The 23332-nt window shown below is 33.8% G+C and overlaps 4 protein-coding genes and 1 long non-coding RNA gene across 5 annotated transcripts; 2 read left to right on the forward strand and 3 right to left on the reverse strand.

Moving 5' to 3' along the window:
* Nucleotides 1-3171: 3171 nt before the first annotated feature.
* LOC111691656 (cactin-like) lies at nt 3172-4281 on the reverse strand. Its single transcript, XM_023454810.1, has 3 exons — nt 4189-4281; nt 3681-4091; nt 3172-3484 (listed from the first exon to the last, which is right to left on the reverse strand). The coding sequence occupies exons 1-3, from the start codon at nt 4203-4205 to the stop codon at nt 3172-3174; spliced, it is 741 nt and encodes a 246-aa protein (XP_023310578.1). The 5' UTR covers nt 4206-4281.
* A 1548-nt stretch (nt 4282-5829) lies between these two features.
* On the forward strand, nt 5830-6691 carry LOC108906220. The gene is made up of 2 exons (XM_018709432.1): nt 5830-5915; nt 5973-6691. Exons 1-2 carry the CDS (start codon nt 5831-5833, stop codon nt 6665-6667), a joined length of 780 nt encoding a protein of 259 aa, XP_018564948.1. The 5' UTR covers nt 5830; the 3' UTR covers nt 6668-6691.
* On the reverse strand, nt 6001-8701 carry LOC108906219 (putative nuclease HARBI1). Its single transcript, XM_018709431.2, has 4 exons — nt 8332-8701; nt 8140-8277; nt 7912-8089; nt 6001-7846 (listed from the first exon to the last, which is right to left on the reverse strand). Exons 2-4 carry the CDS (start codon nt 8214-8216, stop codon nt 7262-7264), a joined length of 840 nt encoding a protein of 279 aa, XP_018564947.1. The 5' UTR covers nt 8217-8277; nt 8332-8701; the 3' UTR covers nt 6001-7261.
* Nucleotides 8702-8865: 164 nt separating this feature from the next.
* On the forward strand, nt 8866-10180 carry LOC108906221. Its single transcript, XR_001964288.1, has 2 exons — nt 8866-9343; nt 9465-10180. It is a non-coding gene; the product is annotated as an uncharacterized LOC108906221 (long non-coding RNA).
* Nucleotides 10181-13375: 3195 nt separating this feature from the next.
* Nucleotides 13376-15667, reverse strand: LOC108906212 (pre-mRNA-processing factor 17). The gene is made up of 4 exons (XM_018709423.1): nt 14892-15667; nt 14441-14822; nt 13945-14300; nt 13376-13743 (listed from the first exon to the last, which is right to left on the reverse strand). The coding sequence occupies exons 1-4, from the start codon at nt 15556-15558 to the stop codon at nt 13421-13423; spliced, it is 1728 nt and encodes a 575-aa protein (XP_018564939.1). The 5' UTR covers nt 15559-15667; the 3' UTR covers nt 13376-13420.
* Nucleotides 15668-23332: the final 7665 nt, after the last annotated feature.

The raw sequence follows: 23332 nt of genomic DNA on the forward strand, positions 1-23332 counted from the left end.
TGGGTGTGCGGGAGTGTTTTAAAAAATACACTGTTTTGTATTCCGTGCTTACTTTTTGGTGGGGATAAAGCATGGACAATATACAGTGTGAAAGATTTAAGTCATTAAGTCTTTAGGTAAAATAAACATAAAAAGTCATTTAGATTCTGCATATTGGGATAATATACGGAAACACAATGAACAGGTAACGAAAAATCGTTATGTATTATCTAAAATCATAGATTGCATAAAATTTTGAGGAGCTTTCGAATTAGCACTTCGGGGACACGAGGAGACAGAAAATTCGGACAACCCTGATGTGTTTCGTGGACTCATAAATTTTAGTGCAGATCTTGACGACATATTAAAAGAACATCTAGCCACATGGGTATGACCGGGATTTTCTGTGATTGTACCGGGAATTAGCTGTATGGTCCCGGATTTCGGATTTGCACGTATAACTCNAGCTCATAATCTATATTTGGTGGGACCTGCTTTGTTATGTACTATGAGTTGCTTCGACCAAATGAAACCATCACTAGTGAACGCACACAATTGAGGTGTTTGAGCCGTGCATTTAAGGAAAAATGGCCACAATTCGAACAAAGGCACGATAAAGTAATTTTTCAAGACGACAACGCTCAACCACATGTTGCTCATGAATCAAAAAAATACTTAGAAATGCTGAAATGAGATGTTTTACCCCACCCACCATATGTACCAGATATAGGATTACAAAGATATGAAAAATTGATTGGTGGACAGTATCAAAAATTGAGTTCCTCTTTCTTCGCGGAATCCATATGTTCCCAGAAAGACGGGAAAAAGTAATAGCTAGCAATATTTTGAAAAACAATAATGTATATAATTTTTCACAAAAAAGTATTGAATTTTCAAAAAAGTCCCTCAAAATTAATTCATACTCCTGGTATATAATTAGTGTATTTTTTTTATTATTATTAAAATGCTTCCTTATGGCAAGTAAAATCAAAATTATACATCTCCTAATTGAGAAAAAAGCATCCAGGAAAAGGCCGTGTGCTTTTATTCCTCGTTTTAATGCGATGAATTCCATCGATGTATTACTATTGGCCTGTTTAAAAAATTCTAATCTCTTATTGGCTCTACGGAATCCATCACATCAAAATGATGAATAAAAAAACACGGCCAATTTCTGATGCAATTAGCTGGATTATATTTTGGCTTGTACTCCATTCTGCTGAAAATAGACATCGTTCAGGTTTAAAGCAATAATTTCAGTCCAAAAAAAGTTAATTAGGATCATCGATCACTGTAGTGACGACACCAGCTTAAAAAAAAATTGACCTACGACGTCCCTAGCCCAAAAACTGCATCAAACTATCATTCCTTGTAAATGAATTGGTACTTCAACAGTACTCTTGGATTTTCAGAGCCCCACTGCCAGTACGATCAAATTTTTTTATTAAATTGACAATTACTAAGTGAAAAAGTGCTTCATTTAGATAAAAAGCATTTTAAACTTTACAGACAGTTTTCATAACATTTTCACCACTATTATACTGAATTTTCGCGCAATTTTAATGGGCTGTTCGATCATGTATCGATTCATTATTGTTAACGATATGGATTACTGTTGTTAGCTGATACATATGAAAGTTCTAACAACTTTGACAGATCAAACAATAATGCAATATTTAAAATAGTGATTCAATTTTTTTCACCGATCAGTAGCCACAAACCATAAGGAAAATAAAGCTTACATAAGCTGATGTGTGAGAGCTCGCATTGTCCAGGTGTAGAATGACGTATCTTCGACGAATGGTTTCCCTTCTTTTTTTAAAAATTTCTGGCAAACAGATGGTTGTGTACCATTCAGAATTGACCGTCTGACGATGGTACAATTACCACAAGTCCAGTTTATTTGAAGAAACAGGTGACTATTTGTTTAGAAGTGTTTCGTGCACGAACAACTTACGTTGGATTTGACTTACCTTAAAGGACCCATACAGTCGACTGCTATTTACTTTCGGGCTCATACACATAGATCTATGATTCGTTACCTGTTACAATGCCATAGACGTGTTTTGAAGCACCACAATCATATTTCTGAAGCATTTCTTTCAACTAATCGATATAAGCCTTTTTTGAGCATTTGTCAAATTATGTGGGATTCAATGCAAACAAATTTTTTTGGTGGTTAAATGTTCATGTAATATTGAATGTATACTGGTCTCACTAATGCCCAAAGACGCCTCAATATCGCGATAAGTCACATGATGATTTTGCGATTTCAGCTCACACACACAATCAATTTTTCTGGAACAATCAAATTTGGATGACCTTCATGAAATTCATCAATAAGCAAACCATGGTGATGATTGAATTCCATATACTACCTATATACAACGATTTTTTATTGTGCTTCATACAAAAAGTCGAAATAAGTTAATTAATACACTGTTGTTGAGGTAATCCACGTTTTGTAAAAAATAATAGCACAGAAATATTTATGACTTAGTTCTATTTTTTGGCTATAAATTTTTCAAGTCACTAGAAACAACACAAATAGCGCCTGTATGGTCTGAGTAAGTATACTGACAAAAAGTCAAACTTTATGATAGCAACATCGGTTGTCAGATGGCAGCAACAGGATCATTCATTACCGAAATATAAAAGGAAACCCTCGTATTATAATATTAATATCATGTTTATACATTCACACATTTCACAATGTTTACAATGTTCACACATTTATTTTGCAATATTATTATTTAGGGGCTGCTTAAAACAGTGTGAATATCAAAAATGGAAGTAAGATTTATGTTTGAAATAAGTATCTTCTAATTCCATGCAGATTTGTAAGTAAGTTACATAAAGACAATTAATTGTTTTATTGAATTTCATGCTGCTACGATTACTGTAAAGGATTCTTTTGCATCTGAAATCGGATGTAGTAGCATTTTCATAAGTTCTGATTAAAGAAGCTTAGATATGAAAACAGTTGCAAAAAAACATGTTAACTAAAATTATGTCGAAGGCAACACATTTTAAATACCTCTGCCATCCTGGATTCGTATATGAGACCGCAACCTGGCCTGCTCAAGGTGAAACTGATCTTCCTGTCTCTCCCATTCCTCAAATTGTGCCGCTTCTTTGCTTCTCTGTAACATTTGAGTCTCTTCCTCACGTTTCTGCCTTTCTAACTCCCTTTCAAGTCGCCTCTTTTTTACCTAAATTAATTTTGCTAGTTTCAAAGAAGTTTGTGGTAAAAGTATAGAATATTACCTTTTCCAGTTCCTTTTTATTTTCTTCTTGTTTGAACCTGTTCCTCGTTTCTAATTCCTCAGGGCTAACACCGGTGAGACCTTCTTTAGACAACTTTTTATTCCACACAAAAGTAGATAATAAGTTCCCATCTCCGAAAGGATTGTCACTGTTAGTATAATGTAAATATTCATTATCCCACCCCATTCTTTCTTTTCGTCTACGTTCTTTAGCTTCTTTTTTCATTAACCTTCTCAACCTGTACAAAAGAAATAAAATTGTATCAAGCTATTCAGTGTGGTCTTTGTAAGAAAATATTTTTCTTATATAAAACAAATCTCAAAATGATGTGAACTATATATACAAAATTATTTGATAATTCTGATTTAATATTTTAATGTTTGTATGGATTTTAAAATCTTTTCCCATGATTATATGACCAAAGAATATCTTACCTTTTTTCTTCAGGAGTTTCTGTGGCTTTTATTAATTCCTTTTGTTTTTTTTTAGATTCAGTAATCTTTACTCTTTCCTCCTTTAATTTTTCCAAGAGTTTTATAGAGTTATCCGATGATGAACTTTCACTACTACTGGAACTATCATCTGAATTAGATTCTTTTTTATTTTTGTACTTTTTGTGTTTGCCTTTGGTGCTCTTTATTTTACTAGATTTTTTATGACTGGTATCAGATTCATTGTCAATATATTTCTGATGTTTTCGATATTTGTCTTCAAATGATTTTGACCTTCGAGAGTTTTTTGTAGATTCTCTATGCTTTCTGTAATCCTCTGAACTTTCTGAACTCGATCGTCTTCGACGTGAGACACTTTTACTTTTGTATTTGGAGGATATATGTGAATTTGACCTAGGTTTGAAATAATTTAGATAAAAAGTTTCCATATATTGTTCACATGTATTCTTTAAACGATACATATAAATACATAAAAGCTAAAATTATTTACCTGTTTTCTTTTGGCATTGTGTGCGCGTAATAAAATGTATTTACACACAAAACGTTTATTGTTCAAAAAATAAGGTTACTTAACTTGACAACAATGACAACTACTGACAAGTGACAAGTGACAGTTCGGGACCGTCATAACAAGAATTTGGGATGCTTGCGTTTTCAGTGTACGATACACTAGAGCTGCTTTCGGGTATATCGATTAGAGCACTCTGGGGCGCTCCAGAGTACTCTGGGGCGCTCCAGCGCACTCCACTTGCACCCGAAAGCACCTTTAGAAGGCTCTGAAGTGCTCCAATCGCTGCACCCGAGAACCGCTCAGGACCAGGGGCTTGATTTTTGAAAACAGGAGAACTGATTCTCCAAAGAAAAAATTCACCAGACAAATTTCTCTTAAAAACTTAAATACTTATTTTTGAACGTTGAAGGAATCCAATTCTCTAGAGAATTTAATTTATGCCGTATGTCGAGGATATATTTGCAACTGACCAATCAGCGGGCAGAGTTTTCTTCAATATTTCAGTGCCATTATTGGCGACCCTGATGTTTAGTCACTTGATTTGATTTTGAAGTTTGTTTTGTAAATGTCATTATATTCGTCAGGGAGACTAGACATCTCCATGATATTCGTAGTAATTTAATATAACTTCAATTTGAATAGAAGTATATTTGAAAACACAAAAAATTTAATATTATTATAATTATGATGAAGCGTTCGTTCACGTCGAAAGCGCAAAAAAGAAATTAATATGCTTAGAAACAACGAAGAACTTTTTAAAATGAAAGTTTTCTTCTACTTTCACTCACAAAAAGGCCCAAAAACAGTGGTCAGATATTGCTGAAACTTTAAATGGTTTAATTAATGTTGTCGCGGATGGTTTACAATTTCTGCAGCTTGCAAATTATTCATTATATTTAGAATTAATAATAAATTATTTGGATCCATTACAAATTTCAAATGATTACGCACCTTCGAACAGCGAATGAATGAAGTGACTTTTCGCGCATGAGCATGAGATGACATTTGGATTCAAACTATTCGGAGAAAACGCCAATTCCCCCGACAAAACCCTGTGGAATTATTTCTCTTGATATCTAGAGAAAATATTCCACAAGAAAATTTCAAAAATCACATTATCTGCGTGTCAAGAGAAAATGACGTAATTTTCTCTAATGAACTAATTCTCCTGTTTTCAAAAATCAAGCCCCAGGACTAAGCCTGGATCCACGTGCATGCATGTCACGGATGTGAATGAATAAACTGAACTGATTAAACTGAAAGTGATTTTTATTCGCTTTAACACAAAAGAACAATATCGACATAAATATTGGTGTTGAAAGAAGTTAATAATGTTTGAGGCACAGTATACTAATCAAATTGAGGTTATAGTTTTATTTTCAATTTTCATGTAGGCGTTTTCTTATAGTGATTTCGACTGGGTTGGTCCCAGAGCGATTTAAGAGTGAAGGGAGTACCAGCTACTCTGCTCCCAATTAGTCGCACTCTTACACAGAGTAAACCTCAGCGGAACATATTTTTCTGCGAACATAACCTAAATTAGAAATTAAATTAATCATTTATATTACGAATGGGAGTAAAGAGTAACGTAATTTTTTTTCTGATTTATTGATATTTTGAAATGATGGAACAGTGGACTCCTGTGTTATTGGATAATGGTAAACATGCTATAAATGGTTGCAATATAGTGTTGCAGCATACAGAAAGTAAGTAGGTACGTAACAAATTTAAACAAGTGGTTTTAAATAATCTTAATTGTACAGCAAATGAAATTGGATATATAGAAAACACAATAGAAAACAGAGAAATGTTTGGAGTAATTGAACCAGAAGAAATTGGTCATTTCAATGTAGCTGAAACATCTGAGGACGGAGTATCAAAAGAGATTTGCAAAATTGAATGGGGAGACGAAACCAAACTATTATTAGATTTGAATTATGAATATCTACCTCAAGTGGGTCCTATGAAGAAATTTAAATCGAAGAAAAAAATGTGGGAACAAATATCAGAAGACATTCAAAATAAATTAAAACTGATTCGAACAGCTTTACAATGTGAAACTAGATTCAAAACGATTAAAAGGCGAAAGAATTGTTTCGAAACAAACAACAGACAGTCTGGGAATAATCCTATTAATATTCCTTATGAAGATGAATTTAATAAAATAAAAAGCATCGACGATAGTATAGAACCAGAAATATTGGTAGATGTCACACATAAGGTTGTAAATACAAAAGAACCGTTATCACGGAATGAGATCTCAACATTTAAAAAAGAAACGATGGAAAAATCTAAAGCTGTTGAAAGCGGATCTAAAAGAAAAAGTGATAAAATCACAGAGACTCTAATTAACATACATCATGAGAAAGAAGCTGCCAGAGAAAGAAGACATCGCGAAAAAATGGAGATGTTAGAAAAACTGATAAAAAAACAAAAAACTTGTAACTGCGACAAATAACTGTTTAGGCCTATCTACACTTTGAGGAAGTAATGCCTTTTTTGTTGTACTTGGTGTTATTTATTGAAAATAATGTTTTAAGTTTCAATTTGATTTATTTAAAAATATATTTATGTTTAATTAACAGATGTTGATTAATCTCTTAAGAAAGGTCATCTATTACATACTAATTTAATATATACAAACCTAAATCTAATAGATTGACCAAACTTAACTTAGCCTACCGACAGATAAAATAGAGACTGTAACAATAACTTGTGTGCATTCCGTGTGGTAATTTTACTTTTGACTAGTAGTATTATAGAATTTGCAATTTCACAACCTTGTGCACTTAATACTTTACGTTTAACAGGTGATTGAAATGTCATAATTGAAACATTTTTTCTTAGACTGTACAGAGTGTGCACTACACAAAGACACAAAGTTCAGCGAGAGAACGAGCTCCACCTCGAACATTGGTTCCATTACGCATCTAGATATTGCCGCTAAGATAAAATTGATCAACCTGTAGCTAACCAAAAAAGGTAAAAAAAAATCAATTGACATAAAAAAGACCATGTGCCAGTTGATCTCTTTTCATTTCCCCTAATCTTTTCAATAATCTGTCTCTCTTTCATAAACTGGGGGATTATAATCTCTTTCTACATGGTCTTCCATAACATCTTCCAAAAAGTCTTCATGTTCAATACATAAATTGTGCAATATACAACATGCAATAATAAATTCCGATGCTTTCTCTACCTTCCTGAAGTCCAATTCCATTAACTGACGAAAACGTACTTTAAGAAGACCAAACGCATTTTCTATTTTAACTCTAGTTTGACTAAATCGTTTATTAAATTCCTGGTTAACTGGATTTAGTTGACCATAATTTCTATAAGGTGTCAGTAAGTTGGGAGATATAGGGTATGCTGCATCACCCAGAATATGATGTTTTTCTTCCAAATTGTTAATTTTATTTTTTATAAATGACATCTCATATACTCGAGCGTCATGTATTTTTCCTGATACTCCAGTAAATACATCCAAGAATTTCCGTTCACTGTCACAAATACCTTGTAAAGTTAAAGCAGTAACATCATGTCGATTAACGTATGTTGATTTAACTTTGTGAGCTGGTGTTTTTAAATGTATGTATGTCCCATCAATACACCCAAGAACATTTGGAAAACCAGAAATCTAACGATCAAGAATTTATTTAGAAATTATAAAAGCAAATCTTAACATTGTAAACAATGACTTACTTGAAAGAATTTATTACTTATAGCTTCTTTATCATGGTCACTTTCAGGAAAAAATATAATTTGTGGGCCTAAATTTAATAGGAATTTTGTTATTCTATTAATTATACTAAACATAGTTGACACACTGGTATTAAATAATAATGCAACTACTCTCAGTACTGTTTTATTGCCTGCAAACCTACATTATTTTATTAAAATTTAATTTAACAAAAATATTCAAACCTTTACCATAAGAAAGCTGCAATATGAACCTTCGCTGATTTCAATGCTGTTCCACCATGACTGTTAAGTTGCATATAGAGCATCGAATTTTCAAATTTGCTTACAAGAAGATTAAACGTATTTCTAGTTGAGATTTTTTTTGAACTAAAATTTTTAAAATGGATTACAAGAAAATACAATACAATATTTTAAACTAACATCAATGTCACTATATTGTTCTAAAACGTCTTCCACAAAGTTTGTTAATTTTGGTATTGAATTGTCTTTAGTATCATGCCAATAATGTTGAATAAAATTATCAATTTCATCATCGCTATCACTTGAACTTGATAACAAGATATCTAATATTGCTTCATTATTACTCATGTTTTTTTTTTATTTAACTAAAGTGATCAAAACATAATTTGTGATAAAAACTTAACCTTAAAGTATAAACTTTTAAATTAAAAAAATATAGGTTATGTTTATATTCCCCCCACTTCTATAGTGCTCCTAGTAGCTGCTCCTGCAAAATATAAGGAGCACAAAAGAGCAACCTGAGATTGCTCTAGAAAAAATTTTTATGTCAGCCGAACACGATAATCCATTTTAGAGTTACATAGAGCAACCCAGTCGAACATGAAATTTGTGATAAGATCGGTCAAAGAGTGCTCGAGAGCACTCTAGAGCAGTCGGCCGAAAACGGTATAATAAATAAAGGGGACGCCTTTATTTACATTCGATAGTGAAATGTTGACATATGTGTATTTACAAACATTGGTACTTTGTGATGTCCTTGACATTGATGCCAATGTTACATTTTTATCTTTATAGCTAGGTACAGCGGTCATTTTGATTATCGTACAAGGATTTACCTCATTCTTGACCTCGACTTACAAATTAGTTACATTGTAATATGCATAAGACTACGACACTATTTTCTTGCAACTTGTTTTATAATTATAGATTTTGAATATCTGAAAAAAAATACATTATTGAAATTCCTAGCAATACAAACGCCGTAAGTGGCATCATTGCCTGGTATTAAACGATTCTAAAGGGGACGCCATTATTACAGTCTATTGTTGTGAAATAGATATTAGCCGAGTTCAGTGTTTTGTGTCTTTTTAAACTGTTTTTTTTATCTAATTTCAATAAAAATGCCAAAGCGGCGTATAATATGCCGACAATTACAGGAAAAGAGCCAAATATGTGCTACTTCTTTTCACAAGTAAGTTTGACATTGTTTCCATGGGCGTTCTTACAAGGGTGTAAGGTGTCCTAAGTATTTTATTTGTTAATTTATTATATTTGTATTTTGATACTGACACTAGCTCTGTGTTTATTTGTAGAATACCATAAGATCCTGGGATACGAGCAGTGTGGCTAGAAAATTTCGCCATATCTGATTATGATTTTTCAAAGGATAATTATGTCTGTCGAGGCATTTCCGTGCTACAGATATTAAGGTAACAGTAACTGGAAAACGATGTCTCACACATGGAGCTGTGCCTATTAATACAACATTTGGAAGGTAATACGTTTTAGCACAGTGTTGATGAAATGGTTGTGCCGTCTCAAAGGTTCCCTCTTCGAGAAATTGCCAGTGAAGGAAATTTTATAGATGTTGCTATAAAACATCTTCAATCACATGTTGTCCCCGTTCCATAAGAGACGAGCTGTCAATGTTATGAGCTCAAAATTCAGCTTATTTTTGTTGCGTACATTTAAAACATGCTTATTTTCCCACACGATTAAATGTTGTTCAATGTAAATTCATTTTTCCGTTACTTTTAGTACAAATATGTTTTGCTTTCTTTGCATTGTTTATATTCCAGCAGATTTTAATTAAATATATTTTTGCTCCTTTTCTTGTAGTTTTATATAAATTATTTATTTTAATAAATGTTCTTCCAGTAATCGAGAACTATGAAATAATAGAATTAATAGTAGGCAATGACATTGCTATAGCTATAGTATAATGATAGTTTCAATCGAGGAGTTTTCTTTAGTCACTCTTTTGTTCTGGAAATGTTTTTAAAATATTAATTATAGATTTTGAAGAAACCATTAACTTTTTCCTATTTATTGTCTATTTATTACACATGAAAGCTTCGAGCACTTCTGATTTTATTCTATTAAAAAGTATAATTTTTATGGTTTCCTTATATTATGATAGATTTTAAACCTAAACTCGGTACGCCACTGTACCAGGGACCATTGTGTTTACTTATGTATCATTTGTTTATCAACATACAATAGGTTGAGGTTACATGTTTACATTGTGTACTGAAATAGGGAATGCGGCCTCCCCTTTACTTATTACTCTGAGATTTTGACCACATTTTGACTTCACCTTTCGAGGTTAGCAACGTGAGAAAGAAATATATGAATAATTAATTTGTCGTGCCATCTGTGAGCTAGTCCCAACACAACTCTACCTAATCTAAATCTATGCCCAACACTTTATGTTTCAAATAATTTTAATGAGGACGCTGTAAATAAGGATAACTTGCTGCGCCATCTATGCTTTAAGAGTTAAATTAATAATAGTGAATGAGTAGTTCTTTCAGTTGTCTACCTACTAATGAATTCGTTTGTAGTTCAGTGCACTTTCTAAGAGATAGATGGCAGTACATGACAATTTATTACCTTTTAATGCGGTTTGATTGATCAATCAACACAAGTGAGCATTCCATTTCACTGATTGAAAAAGTGATAGGAATGATGTATTTCTAATAGCAAGAAAATTGTCAAAATATTAAAGATTCTTTCTAAAGGCGGTACCGGACACAACTGGAGTTCTATTACATATTTTGTGACTGGATGGTCGGTTATTTTACAAATGCAAATGCTTCTTATAAAGAAAAAATCGAAAATTTCAAAATCTGGAAGAGTTGGAGAGCAACTGACTGCAGTTTTGAATTCATCAAGATTTTTCTGAATCCCAGAACTATTCGAAAAAAATCTAGGAATGTGTCTCGAATATGCCAGCAGTATGTCATGAAATCAAACTGTTTAGTTGAAAATTGAAGGAAATTAACAAAAATTTGAAATTTATACAATAAAAGGCTTTAAATTTTCTCTACTTTTTCTTGTAACGTAATAATGTAATATCGAGGGGGCATAAGGTTATGTACTATTAGTTGTTTGCCAAAAATATTTCATTTGTCATTCAAACTAATTGGTTTTTCATTCTGTGAAGTGGAATACATGTCCAGCATCCAATGAAATTGTATTTTGCAGTTTTTATTTTATCTAATGCACCATCTGTTATCTGAAAATCACAATAAACTGTCTGAAAGCCTCAAATGCATAGTTAACTATAATAGTTTTCATCTGGCAAAAATTATTTAAATTATTGATATATAGGGGGTGCTTATCAATTGTATAGAATTAATTAAGCTCTTAACAAGTAGATGGCGCCTGATATTAATATAATAAAGTAACTNAGCGCATCCCAGGCTGCATAGCCGCATTACTCTACCCAACCCAACCATACCACACATAAACATGACACCACCCCCGGGGTTTACACAGACGAGCCGGCGAAGCAAGAACAGCGCTCAGAAGAAAGGACCCTAGCCGGCAGGGCCCAGCCAGGGCAAAAGGAGGTCCCACAAAGCGCCTACACCGGCCGCATTTGCGGTCGGGGTAGACGACCGATGGGGCTCACCTACGAAGGCTGTCCAGGCCTACACGAGATGAGGCAGGATAAAGAGGGATAATCCCCCTCGATCTCAAATCATTGAGGCCAATTTCTAGCCATCGAATTTGCGCGTTTTTGAAGAGATGAGTCAACATAACGTATTATTAACAGTTTTCTGAGTCTAAATCCGACCTAAACACATAATTCCAGCCCAGGGGAACGACAGATGGCTCAGGCAGTCGTAACCTGACGTTTTTAATTTTCAATAATTTATAAAGCATCTTTTTAGTTGTTTTCATAATGGGACAATCAGGGGCGGATCCAGAGATGAATATTTTTGGGGGGGATAGTTATGTTATCAGGAAAACTGAGACATAAAATTTAAAAATTTTAATCTTCATTCATTCATTCATTTTAATATAAAAAAAATAGGTATGCAGGCAAGAATGGCGTTTTTAAACAGAAACATTTATATCTTTATTAATTTATTCTGTTTGATTTTTGATTTTTTTTTTTTCGAACCATATGGGGGGAGCGTTCGCCCCCATCGCTCTCCCTTGGATCCGCGCCTGGGATTAATTGCATTAATAAACCGTGGTACTGCAAGGTTGATGGCCATTGCATTGTTCAAATTATAACACACAATAGCCGCCATTTTGATCCACCAATCCAAACTATAGCGTTATTTTTGATTTTATGTCATTATTTTACTTTTTTCCAGAAAGTGATTTTGAGTGTTTGTTGTCTCTGTTTAGTGTTATTCGGAATAAATATGGGTAATTATCTACAATGGCATAATGCATACAATTTTGCCCAGCTTATTTTGCGAACATCGCAGAACATCATCTAATTTGAAATGCAAATAAACTGGAATACTAAAATAATTTATTTTTTGGAGCTTTAAGGGGAAGGGGGATGCTGGATATCAACTGATTTCAAAATAAAATTTTTGAAAAAAGGGAGAATTAATATTAATATTGGTAACATTAAGATTTAGGGATTTTTATTTTTCGGTGTAATGTTAGTTGGCTAACCTCGGTGGTCAGGTGTTTTGTAAACATCTATAAAGGCTCTATGCTCTATGTAAAGATCGATGTTAGTCTGTGTGTCATATACCTATAAACTCGATCGATTGAGCTCAAAGTTATAAGTTACATTCGACACATTACTAGGAAGGTGTAGAAGTTTGAGCAATATTCAATAGGTGGCACTGTATACCATTCAATATTGACAATCGATTGAAACTCTGCGCGGTTACAAACTTCGCCAGCAGATAAAACACTTACAATTAATAGGGGTACTTCATATAAAATTGTTGCCTAAAGTGCTTCCTTGGTGAGATACAGTGTGTGGAAAAAATAAATAACATTTTCTTTAATATCTTTCGACTACTTTGAGCTAATTTCGTGATTTCGTATTTTTGAGATGAGAAATTCGAATNTACATTTCAAACTTATTTAGGCAACCAGTTATACAGACCACGGTGTAACTGGTGGCATATACAATGTGTAAGTCAGATTCCTAAAACATATTTAACAAATATATTATATATTGATGATTTATCAGTTACTCACAGAAATATTGCTATTTTCCGACAGAAATTAAACAAGCATATTATAAAAAAAGTTTTATTTACAGTTAATAATAAATTGTAAGATATTAATCCCAATACTTGATTAAGCCGTCCCATCCAGCTGTAATAAGTTTACTGGGTTCGTGCGGATGCCACAAAACGCTGATACAAACATTATCGTGGGCCTTCCACTTCTTGTACAGTTTAGTGGTTTTCCAGTCCCAAATGTAACACTTTCCGTCAGCATCTCCCGACACAAGATAACTCATATCGGGGGAGAAATCCAAAGTACAGGCATATCCGGCCACCATGTGTCCGGAGAAGGTCTTCTTGCGGTTTATTTTGAACCTGTTCATGGCGGAGAATATCACGATCTTGTTGTCCATGCTCTGGCAGGCCAACCACTTGCCTAAAATAGGTAAATTTTGTTAAGGCCAACATCAAATTTGAAAAGATGACTACAGGTCAACAGGAATGAATATGCGGGAAAGTTGGATCCGAAGAATGGATACACAGTCGGGCAATTAAGTTTTTAAACTGATTTTATTGTAGCGAAGTGCGTGGTGCTACCTATTTCCGTTAGGATATAATCTATAAATACAACACTTACCGTTTGGTGCCGGGGTGACGGCCGGCATACTGTGCATCGTTGGGTCCGCTATGTACTTCATGTCCACCGGAATGTCCCATTCCCACACCCTCAAGGATTTATCATCTGAAGTTGTGACGAATCTTCTGTTCTCGTCCACAAAGGTGATCGAGTTCACTGCACCCAAATGCCTGTCGTACTCCTGAACGATATCACCGGATCTGGTGTCCCAGCAGATAATTTTCTTATCGGAAGTGCCGGCCACGAACAAGTGCTGCTTGTTGCTGTCCGGGTTGAATTTAACGCAGTAGGGAATCTTCCTGCTGGTGAAACGGGAGAGAACTTGACCCGTTTCGGTGTCCCATAACTTTATATACCTATACGGAAAAAAAATTGCATTACCATTTATTTTTATAGTGTAAGTTAGAGAAACACAACATTCCCTATATCATCTCAAACTATTAATTAATAAAAATTTTGTTTGGGAAATATTCTCATTGTAAAACCATCTACATACCTATCATATCCAGCCGAAAGGAAACGGTGGCCAGAATTATTAAAATTGATGTCCCTAACCGCCTGCCGATGACCGTAGTAAGTCCTGATGCACCTCCTTTCGTTGTACACTTCCCATAACTTGATGCGACAGTCCATACTGGCAGATAGAAATAAGTGTGCGGTTCTTGGAAACCATCGGATGGCAGCGATGCCTTTCGAATGTCCTGACCATGTGTGGATGTGAGATTTTGGCAGGAAACATTTCTCTGGAGGGGAATCGGATTTGAGGTTAACCCCAACGTCTTGAGGCGCATGCAGGAATGAACGGCCTTGGTAATCGATCGCATCTTTGATGTGAAGCACAGATTTCTCTTCAACAGGTTTGTCTTCAATTGGTTTACCTAAAAAAAATCACAATTCAGTACTCAAGCATATAAATATATTTTCTATTTAAGTGTAAAAGAACTCACCTCGTTTATTTTTCTTCGAAATAAGCTCATCCAGTTCCGCCTGCTCCTCTTCCGAGGGTTTGGCAACCTTCTGCTCATCGATATATCCACCCCAAGGCCCCAAGAACCCATCAATATCAGTAGGGTCACTGTTCTTCTTCCTTTTTCTCTTATCCAAAGGTCTTGTTTTGGTTACTTCAAATACAGTCGTTACACCTTCTGGATCTTTTCCTTCTTCTGTTGACCCCACCACTTTTATTTGTCCATCTATACTAATCGAGGGGTCTAAAGCGTAACCGAAACTGGCAAAAGTCCTTCTCTGATTCTCGAATTGGAATTCACTCACATGGGCCGGTTCGATATGACCAGATAACATGTTCCTGTCACTTTGCTGTTGTTGCGTTTTAAAAGGATTTTCAGGGCCTACGACTGGAGCAAACAATTCGTCAAACTTGGGATTATAAGTTAACTCCTTTGTATCAGGGTGTATATGAATTTTGTCTTCTTCCAAACCTGTAGGAAGAACTGTAGGTGCGGCGCATATTGTCAGTTGATTCTTTAGTGAAAATTGGGAATCACTTTCAGAAATTGGTTTCAAAATTTCAACTTTGGTCTGACTACCGTCCTCCTCATTTTTATCGTCACTTTCTTCGTCACTACTGCTTGCATACTGTTGTAAAGCCAACATACTTTGATTCTCTTAACAATATTTTCTCGGTAACAAATATTTTGTTAAACTTAACCTATAATAATTTGACGTTGACGTGTTTTGCTGTGCATTTTGTTCTATGTTCTATGGTTTTCTATGCTGTGTGTTTTATGTTTAAATATGCCTAGAATGTAGTGAATGTAGTTACTAAAAATAAATTAAACGTCTGTTGTATTATAGGACAATAACAGCGTACAATACATATATCATGAAACTATAAACTATCGCCACAGCTTATATGCTGTGCTATCGACATCTTTTTTTTTATCGTGATACGATTTCGTCCCGTACCGTTAAGTGCCGTAAGTGATCGTGAAATGATCCTGTTTCCTGTTTTCCTGGGGCTTGATTTTTGAAAACAGGAGAATTAGTTCATTAGAGAAAATTACGTCATTTTCTCTTGACACGCAGATAATGTGATTTTTGAAATTTTCTTGTGGAATATTTTCTCTAGATATCAAGAGAAATAATTCCACAGGGTTTTGTCGGGGGAATTGGCGTTTTCTCCGAATAGTTTGAATCCAAATGTCATCTCATGCTCATGCGCGAATAGTCACTTCATTCATTCGCTGTTCGAAGGTGCGTAATCATTTGAAATTTGTAATGGATCCAAATAATTTATTATTAATTCTAAATATAATGAATAATTTGCAAGCTGCAGAAATTGTAAACCATCCGCGACAACATTAATTAAACCATTTAAAGTTTCAGCAATATCTGATCACTGTTTTTGGGCCTTTTTGTGAGTGAAAGTAGAAGAAAACTTTCATTTTAAAAAGTTCTTCGTTGTTTCTAAGCATATTAATTTCTTTTTTGCGCTTTCGACGTGAACGAACGCTTCATCATAATTATAATAATATTAAATTTTTTGTGTTTTCAAATATACTTCTATTCAAATTGAAGTTATATTAAATTACTACGAATATCATGGAGATGTCTAGTCTCCCTGACGAATATAATGACATTTACAAAACAAACTTCAAAATCAAATCAAGTGACTAAACATCAGGGTCGCCAATAATGGCACTGAAATATTGAAGAAAACTCTGCCCGCTGATTGGTCAGTTGCAAATATATCCTCGATATACGGCATAAATTAAATTCTCTAGAGAATTGGATTCCTTCAACGTTCAAAAATAAGTGTTTAAGTTTTTAAGAGAAATTTGTCAGGTGAATTTTTTCTCTGGAGAATCAGTTCTCCTGTTTTCAAAAATCAAGCCCCTGTTGTCGTTCTTGTGAAATTAATCATCATAGATCTCCATAGAATAGATTCATTTCAGTGTTAGTACAACTTTTTCTTGTGAATTATAGATGGCGCTCACTGAAAGGAAGTTTAAAAGAATTAAATTAAAATAGTAATTATTTATTAACTAATTACCAATATCAATTAGTCAACAAAATTATTATTTTACAACGATAACTCATATTGATTTCATAAATCGTGGAAGAGTAGACTGAACAATTAAAGTAAATACAATTAAAAGTTCAATGACTACTTTAAATTGTTTAATTTTTATATAACTTCTTGTTTGCACTGAAAATTGTATTATTTTTGTAGCTGCGTAGTTATAGATTAATGTGATAAATGTATGTAGGCAATAAATACTAACAAACCGTAAAAGGAAAACGTACATTAGGTGCTTTTTCCTATAAATGTATTGCTTCAGTGTTTAAATAAAAAATATACTAGTGTTTTATTACTTTTGTTAGTTAAATGAACTAAGTATATGAAACGGCGACACTCCCTTTATTCGACGACCTTCACGTACCATACCACTAAGAAACGAACTGGTTTATCGATATCACAATCGTTTCGTCAATGAATTAACATACAAAAAAATATATCCGTAAAACCGCTCTTAGGCAGAGTTTACACGATCCAAAGCAGTCGTGATCCAAGTTGTAAAAAATAATAAATCTAGCTGCAAGTTTAGCAAAAAGATGAAGATCAATTAAACAGGATGTGGTTTTGGGGAGCTTGTATATGGAAGCTTTAAGAGCTTGTGTATGGGAGCTATAAGAGCTTGAGAATGCCATTAGGGTTGTATGTGTGTGCTACGTAAACAATGGGAGCTGTAAGTTCGTGAAATTTTTTGGAGAAATTTAACACACTTTTGATTTTTAAAAAAGAATATAATTTATTGCAAATTTAGGATTAATTAACAATAAATGCCGGTAACATTGCATATAAGACAAAAGGTTAAAATAACTTGGAGCGTACAACATGTATTGGCCAGGATCTGATACTGGTTATTGAACTGCATGATCCCTAGGTTGACGCTCGAACGCACACTACGTTGGCAATGCAGGGACTCCTATAGCAAGGTCAGGGTCGAAGAACTGGTATTTTGGAATAACGTCCTCTTGTGGATTGCAGACGTCTTCAAAGGGTTGTGGTGCAGAAACTTATTTTGGTTAATTGTGACTCTAAGGCCGTGTTGAAATTCAAGTTTTGAAATTTGGCCAAAATTCGAAAGAGTGGTAAAGATTTTCGCGTCTTCCTGCACTGTTGGCGGTTTATGGGCAATGAAGAATATGTGTGGTCAACATCAGCTTTTGGTGGCAATCATGGCTTGGTAGTGGAACTGCGGCAAATCTTCGAAACATGCGCAAAAAATTTTTTTGCGGTCAGTGGCGGTTTCGCGCTTTATTGCCTGCGCTGTCAGCATCGTCTGGCAAGGCTAATGATTTTTATAGAGGCAATCGAGGCTTCGTGAGCAATTCAGTGAAATTTTCAAAACTGTGGTGAAAATGTATTTTCTCGCATACGCCTTCCGATCTGCGTAGGAGACGTCTGCAGTTGTTTGTCTATGGTTCCGTAGATTTGGCGAGAACTGCACCTATATAGCTTTGTGCAAGGTTATCGAATTCTTTTCGAAACATGGGTGAATTTCGAACTTAGTAATTAGCTGCCAACCCTGAACAAGCCGATTCTATGATCAAAACTAAGTAAAAAAGTTCATATGAACATGGGTCCGGAAATGCTTCCTAAGGGCACAGGGACCCATTGAAGAGGGAGGAATGGAAATAATTTTTTTGCAATATCTCTCAATCGCGTTGTGATAAATGAATGAAATTTGGTATACACAGCTAAATTTTGATGAGCAATTTGATGGACTAATCCATTTATTTCCACAAGGTCCATTGGGGTGGGTACGGGGGGGCCCTTGGTACTTTGCGTGTGTAACTTTTTCATCTTTGACTTTTTAACAAATTGGACAGCAAATTCCGTTTTCCCGAACTGTTTTACGTTAAAAAGGTACTCTTGTTTCAAATCGTTATCTTTAACGGTTTCTGAGAAAATCGCTCTTGAATTAATCCCACTTTGGTCAATTTCATAGTAATTTAAACAAAAAATAATAATAATAATTTTCCTTTCCTCTCTTTTCCATTTAAAGGATTAATTTTTATTTAATTTAATTTTTTATTATTATTTTTTTATTAAAACTAGATTAAATTGAAACAAAATATTTTTTTTTGTTTAAATTACTATGAAATTGACCAAAGTGGGATTAATTCAAGAGCGATTTTCTCAGAAACCGTTAAAGATAACGATTTGAAACAAGAGTACCTTTTTAACGTAAAACAGTTCGGGAAAACGGAATTTGCTGTCCAATTTGTTAAAAAGTCAAAGATGAAAAAGTTACACACGCAAAGTACCAAGGGCCCCCCCGTACCCACCCCAATGGACCTTGTGGAAATAAATGGATTAGTCCATCAAATTGCTCATCAAAATTTAGCTGTGTATACCAAATTTCATTCATTTATCACAACGCGATTGAGAGATATTGCAAAAAAATGATTTCCATTCCTCCCTCTTCAATGGGTCCCTGTGCCCTTAGGAAGCATTTCCGGACCCATGTTCATATGAACTTTTTTACTTAGTTTTGATCATAGAATCGGCCTGTTCAGGGTTGGCAGCTAATGATGAGACACCCTGTATAATAGGTACATATTTTATTTCAGTTTTGATGTTTATTAGTGATGCAATGTTTATTGAAGAATTCGGATAAACTTTTACAAAACAACTACACATTCTTAAATATACTATAATCACTTATGAAAATAATGGAATGTAGTTTATATCCAATATAAAATACAGCAATACTCTTCACCACTCTTTTAGTAAATAATAAACCAATTAATAAACGATTAGTAGGTATGTTTAAGAATGTGCTTTATATTTATTTGAATTCTTCTGGAAGGATTTTTAAAATATCTTTTCTAAAATTAACACGAAATGTTTCCCTTCCATTGTCCAGTTCCGAGGAGAAATTGAGGAACCGCCAAGATTCGAACTGAATCGACAAAATCTCGGACGTCGGCCTACATCCGTATCCAATATTCCGAATACGCTTTACATAAGTTTATGTAATTATTTTGCTTTGTGCTATTAGCGGCAGCATTTATAAATAACTGCCTACTAATGCCGATACATTCCATAAACAACTTTCACATTTTAGTCTGGAAACGACACAATGTACCTTATCTCGGCAAATTCGCACGGTACGTGCATGCGAGAGGCCTTCGCTCGAAACCGCATAGCGGAGGTGAAACACAGGGCGTTACTTATGTCCCGAACGCTGTGATATCGCCCCCAATATAGACTTGATAACTATAAAAAAAGTTATCTAGAAATCTCCAGTGAAAAGGACTTACTGTATAAACTGCATTGATCAGTACCTATCTGAAATCTTGGATAGAGAAAGGTCAGGTTGACATCATAAAGGACCTTCATAAATGTTTACAAGCCACGCGACCGCCGAGCTTAGGCAACCAACATTGCAGGGCTGGTTTTAAATTAATGATTGTGACACCAATAAAACTAAAACAATTATTCATTTATGTACATATACATTCAATTTAAATATTACGTAATAATAAAATGTATCGGTAACGTGTACTTAAAAAAGATGCACTATTAAACATAGCTGAATTACTGAAATTATACAAAAAAACAACTTGCTCTTGAAGTGGACGTTACCCGATGTCAAAATGTTGTCTCACAAGAATTTTAAACACTGTCCGCTGGCGTGGTGGGTATACGTTGTTTTGATTTTTCTTTTCTGATAAAGTGGTTTCATAAATGTCGTCGAACTTTACTCTGTGTATTGCCCTACCTTGCGTACGGAATACCTTTGATACAAAATTTTAATACGCCTTCGCATACCGCTAAATTTATTTTTTACTTCAAGCAGTAAACAAACAAACGAAAACTTCAGATAAGTACGTTTCGTTTGTATTCTAGGAAATGACATATTTTCTTCCACAGAAACGTGACGAAATTCGAAGGTAACACAGAATTTTAAAAAGTAGGATACCACTCACGTAACGACAGAGGTCACTTGATGCTGTCAGACTTGAGTATCACGATATATCAGTAGGAAATTCGAAGTTATTTGACGAATCTGCAAGTTAGATGTCGTAAATATTATTTTATTTGTTTTAGGAGATCGTCTAACGTTTTTATTCCAGAAGGTTGATTTTCTTTCGTTGCAACCGCTTCGGTATCATTTCTAAATCAAGGCGAAACCGATTTGAAATGCGAACCACGATACCAGACATGAGAACTATATAAATTCTTACATTATAAACGTTTCCTCGTCTTTTTCAATGAAACGTTGGTGTTTTAAAAAAATTATGAAAAACACTGTCACGTCTATTTTTTTGTATGCATAATTCAGGAGGAGCAACATTTATTTAGAGACGTGTGACGTAATATTCTAGTTCCGTTGGGTAACTACACCGTAACTGTTTTTTTTAATTGAATAATTTGTATTTCATTGATAATACAATTAGTCCAGACGGTATCTCTTTCAAAAAGTCCATATTTGGGTGAATCGTATATCCACGGAGATTTTTGGCTTTTGGCTTTAAAATATCACTAGACATGAAAATTTTTCTATACGCATAAAAAAACGTGGGCCTAAGTTTTGGTGGCACGATATGTTAAAAAAAAAATCGAAAAATGTCATATTTTTCTTCCTATTTAATTATGTATCTTTTCAAGAGTTGATTTTAGGCGAAAATGGAAGAGGAAAAAAATGTTTGTAATTAAATTTTTTTTATATGACTAATGACAAATCGAATGATTCATGATTGTTATTGTAAAAATCGAAAAAATCGCCAAAAATGGGTTTAAAAAACATTACTTTTTAGGATTTTTTTTTGGGATTTTAAATTGGGTATACACTGAAAGAAATGGTCTTATTAAACTGTTTATCTAGAATAATGTGTATAGCGCATATTAAAACTTTTATAACCAATATACAACTTATATTAAAAAAAAGCAATCATCTCCATACTCCTTATTCAATGAGTTTAACTGGAAGGTGCTTAATACACCTTATGCATCTATGAAATAAATGTTATAATGAATTACTTATACATTATTAGGTGTTATAGACTTTATGTTCCAATTGTATAGTAGGGAAGATTTGTTGTATAAAGACCAGCATCCGAATTTGTATATAACAATTATATTAACAGAATTATTCGTTCTTATACCGAATATGTTTCCGTTTTTAACGTGTAAAACGCGTCTTATAATGGTTAAGTGATCGTCACCTCTCGGTGCATAAATCGGTTATGATCGTAAAATTTCCGACAGTCCGCTGTGCATCGACTTACGACTATTACACGTCTAGTTTCATGAAAATGGGCGGTATGTGCACATGTTTTGGGGGATACATGATCATATCGCGTTGTGTGAAATGGAAAATTATTATGTAAGTATCTAACTGTTTTATGGCTTGCAATTGTTTTGTTTTTTCAAATGTAAATCTTGTCTAAATCTTAAAAATTATTATTTTGTAGGTCCTATTAGAAATCGCTGATGTTAAGTTTTACATAAGATGGAGGAACAGAAGGTTAACGGTGACAAAGAAGAGCATGGAGAGGAAATAAAATTAGATGGAAAGAAGTTCAACCTTTCTGGGGATGCTTAATTCTTAAGGTGGAAGAGTTATAGTGCAAATTTTCATGTAATACAAGAAAATACGGGTGCGTCGTTGCTAAGAAAATAAACTGGACAGTTTTGGGAGCGATTTGTCATCATTTTTAATGGTTAAAAGTATGTTTTATGTATGTTTACATTAGAACTTTAGCTTGTAATTACAGTTATTAAATAAAATTTCTGAAAACTTAATGTCATATGTTTTTAACTCATACAGAGTATACAACAGTTTAATAAATGTATTATTATAAAACTTATAACCAGTACTAGATGTTCTAATAACGATATGGAAGACTTTAATAACAGTTATTGCTATTATTTCGTAAAGGGTATAAAAAACGTTGTATACTAGTTATACAATAATTTAATAAAGAATAAGGTTTATAGTCACTATACAACTGTGCTAGCAATACGCGTTTTATATACAATATTCACCTGTTTAACTGTCACATATAGTATACAATGGTCTTATAATGGCATATAGAATTCTAATAAAGAATAAAACGCATTTCTTTCAGTGTAGGACCTTCATACTTGGCTCAAGAAAACTTTATGTTATTTAGAATCATCACACCAAATTTCATCAAAATCGGTTCGATAGATATTGCATAATAATTTTACAATCCAGATTTTGAAAAAAAATTTGCAAATTTTCAAAATTTTGCCCAGAAAAAACCAAGGCCATTAGATACTTGAAAATTTAACCACATATAGAAGGGCTCTCAAGCTTTCAAACGCTTTTCGAAAAATTCGAATCCGTCAATTAGGCTATGCTATGCCGCTTGTTTAAACATTGGT

This window comes from Anoplophora glabripennis, unplaced genomic scaffold (assembly GCF_000390285.2).
Source record: "Anoplophora glabripennis isolate ALB-LARVAE unplaced genomic scaffold, Agla_2.0 scaffold390, whole genome shotgun sequence".
NCBI lineage: Eukaryota > Metazoa > Arthropoda > Insecta > Coleoptera > Cerambycidae > Anoplophora > Anoplophora glabripennis.

Excerpts from the sequence above, each read along its gene's own strand:
- LOC108906212 (XM_018709423.1), bottom strand. The coding sequence starts at position 15,558 with ATGTTGGCTTTACAACAGTATGCAAGCAGTAGTGACGAAGAAAGTGAC. Across the intron at positions 14,823-14,891 it reads TTCGAAGAAAAATAAACGAG|GTAAACCAATTGAAGACAAA; the intron begins GTGAGTTCTTTT and ends GATTTTTTTTAG. Across the intron at positions 14,301-14,440 it reads CTTTCGGCTGGATATGATAG|GTATATAAAGTTATGGGACA; the intron begins GTATGTAGATGG and ends TTTTCCGTATAG.
- LOC108906220 (XM_018709432.1), top strand. The coding sequence starts at position 5,831 with ATGATGGAACAGTGGACTCCTGTGTTATTGGATAATGGTAAACATGCT. Across the intron at positions 5,916-5,972 it reads AGTGTTGCAGCATACAGAAA|CAAATGAAATTGGATATATA; the intron begins GTAAGTAGGTAC and ends TTAATTGTACAG.
- LOC108906219 (XM_018709431.2), bottom strand. The coding sequence starts at position 8,216 with ATGCTCTATATGCAACTTAACAGTCATGGTGGAACAGCATTGAAATCA. Across the intron at positions 8,090-8,139 it reads CATATTGCAGCTTTCTTATG|GTTTGCAGGCAATAAAACAG; the intron begins GTAAAGGTTTGA and ends AAAATAATGTAG. Across the intron at positions 7,847-7,911 it reads TAAGTAATAAATTCTTTCAA|ATTTCTGGTTTTCCAAATGT; the intron begins GTAAGTCATTGT and ends CTTGATCGTTAG.
- LOC111691656 (XM_023454810.1), bottom strand. Across the intron at positions 3,485-3,680 it reads GAAACTCCTGAAGAAAAAAG|GTTGAGAAGGTTAATGAAAA; the intron begins GTAAGATATTCT and ends TCTTTTGTACAG.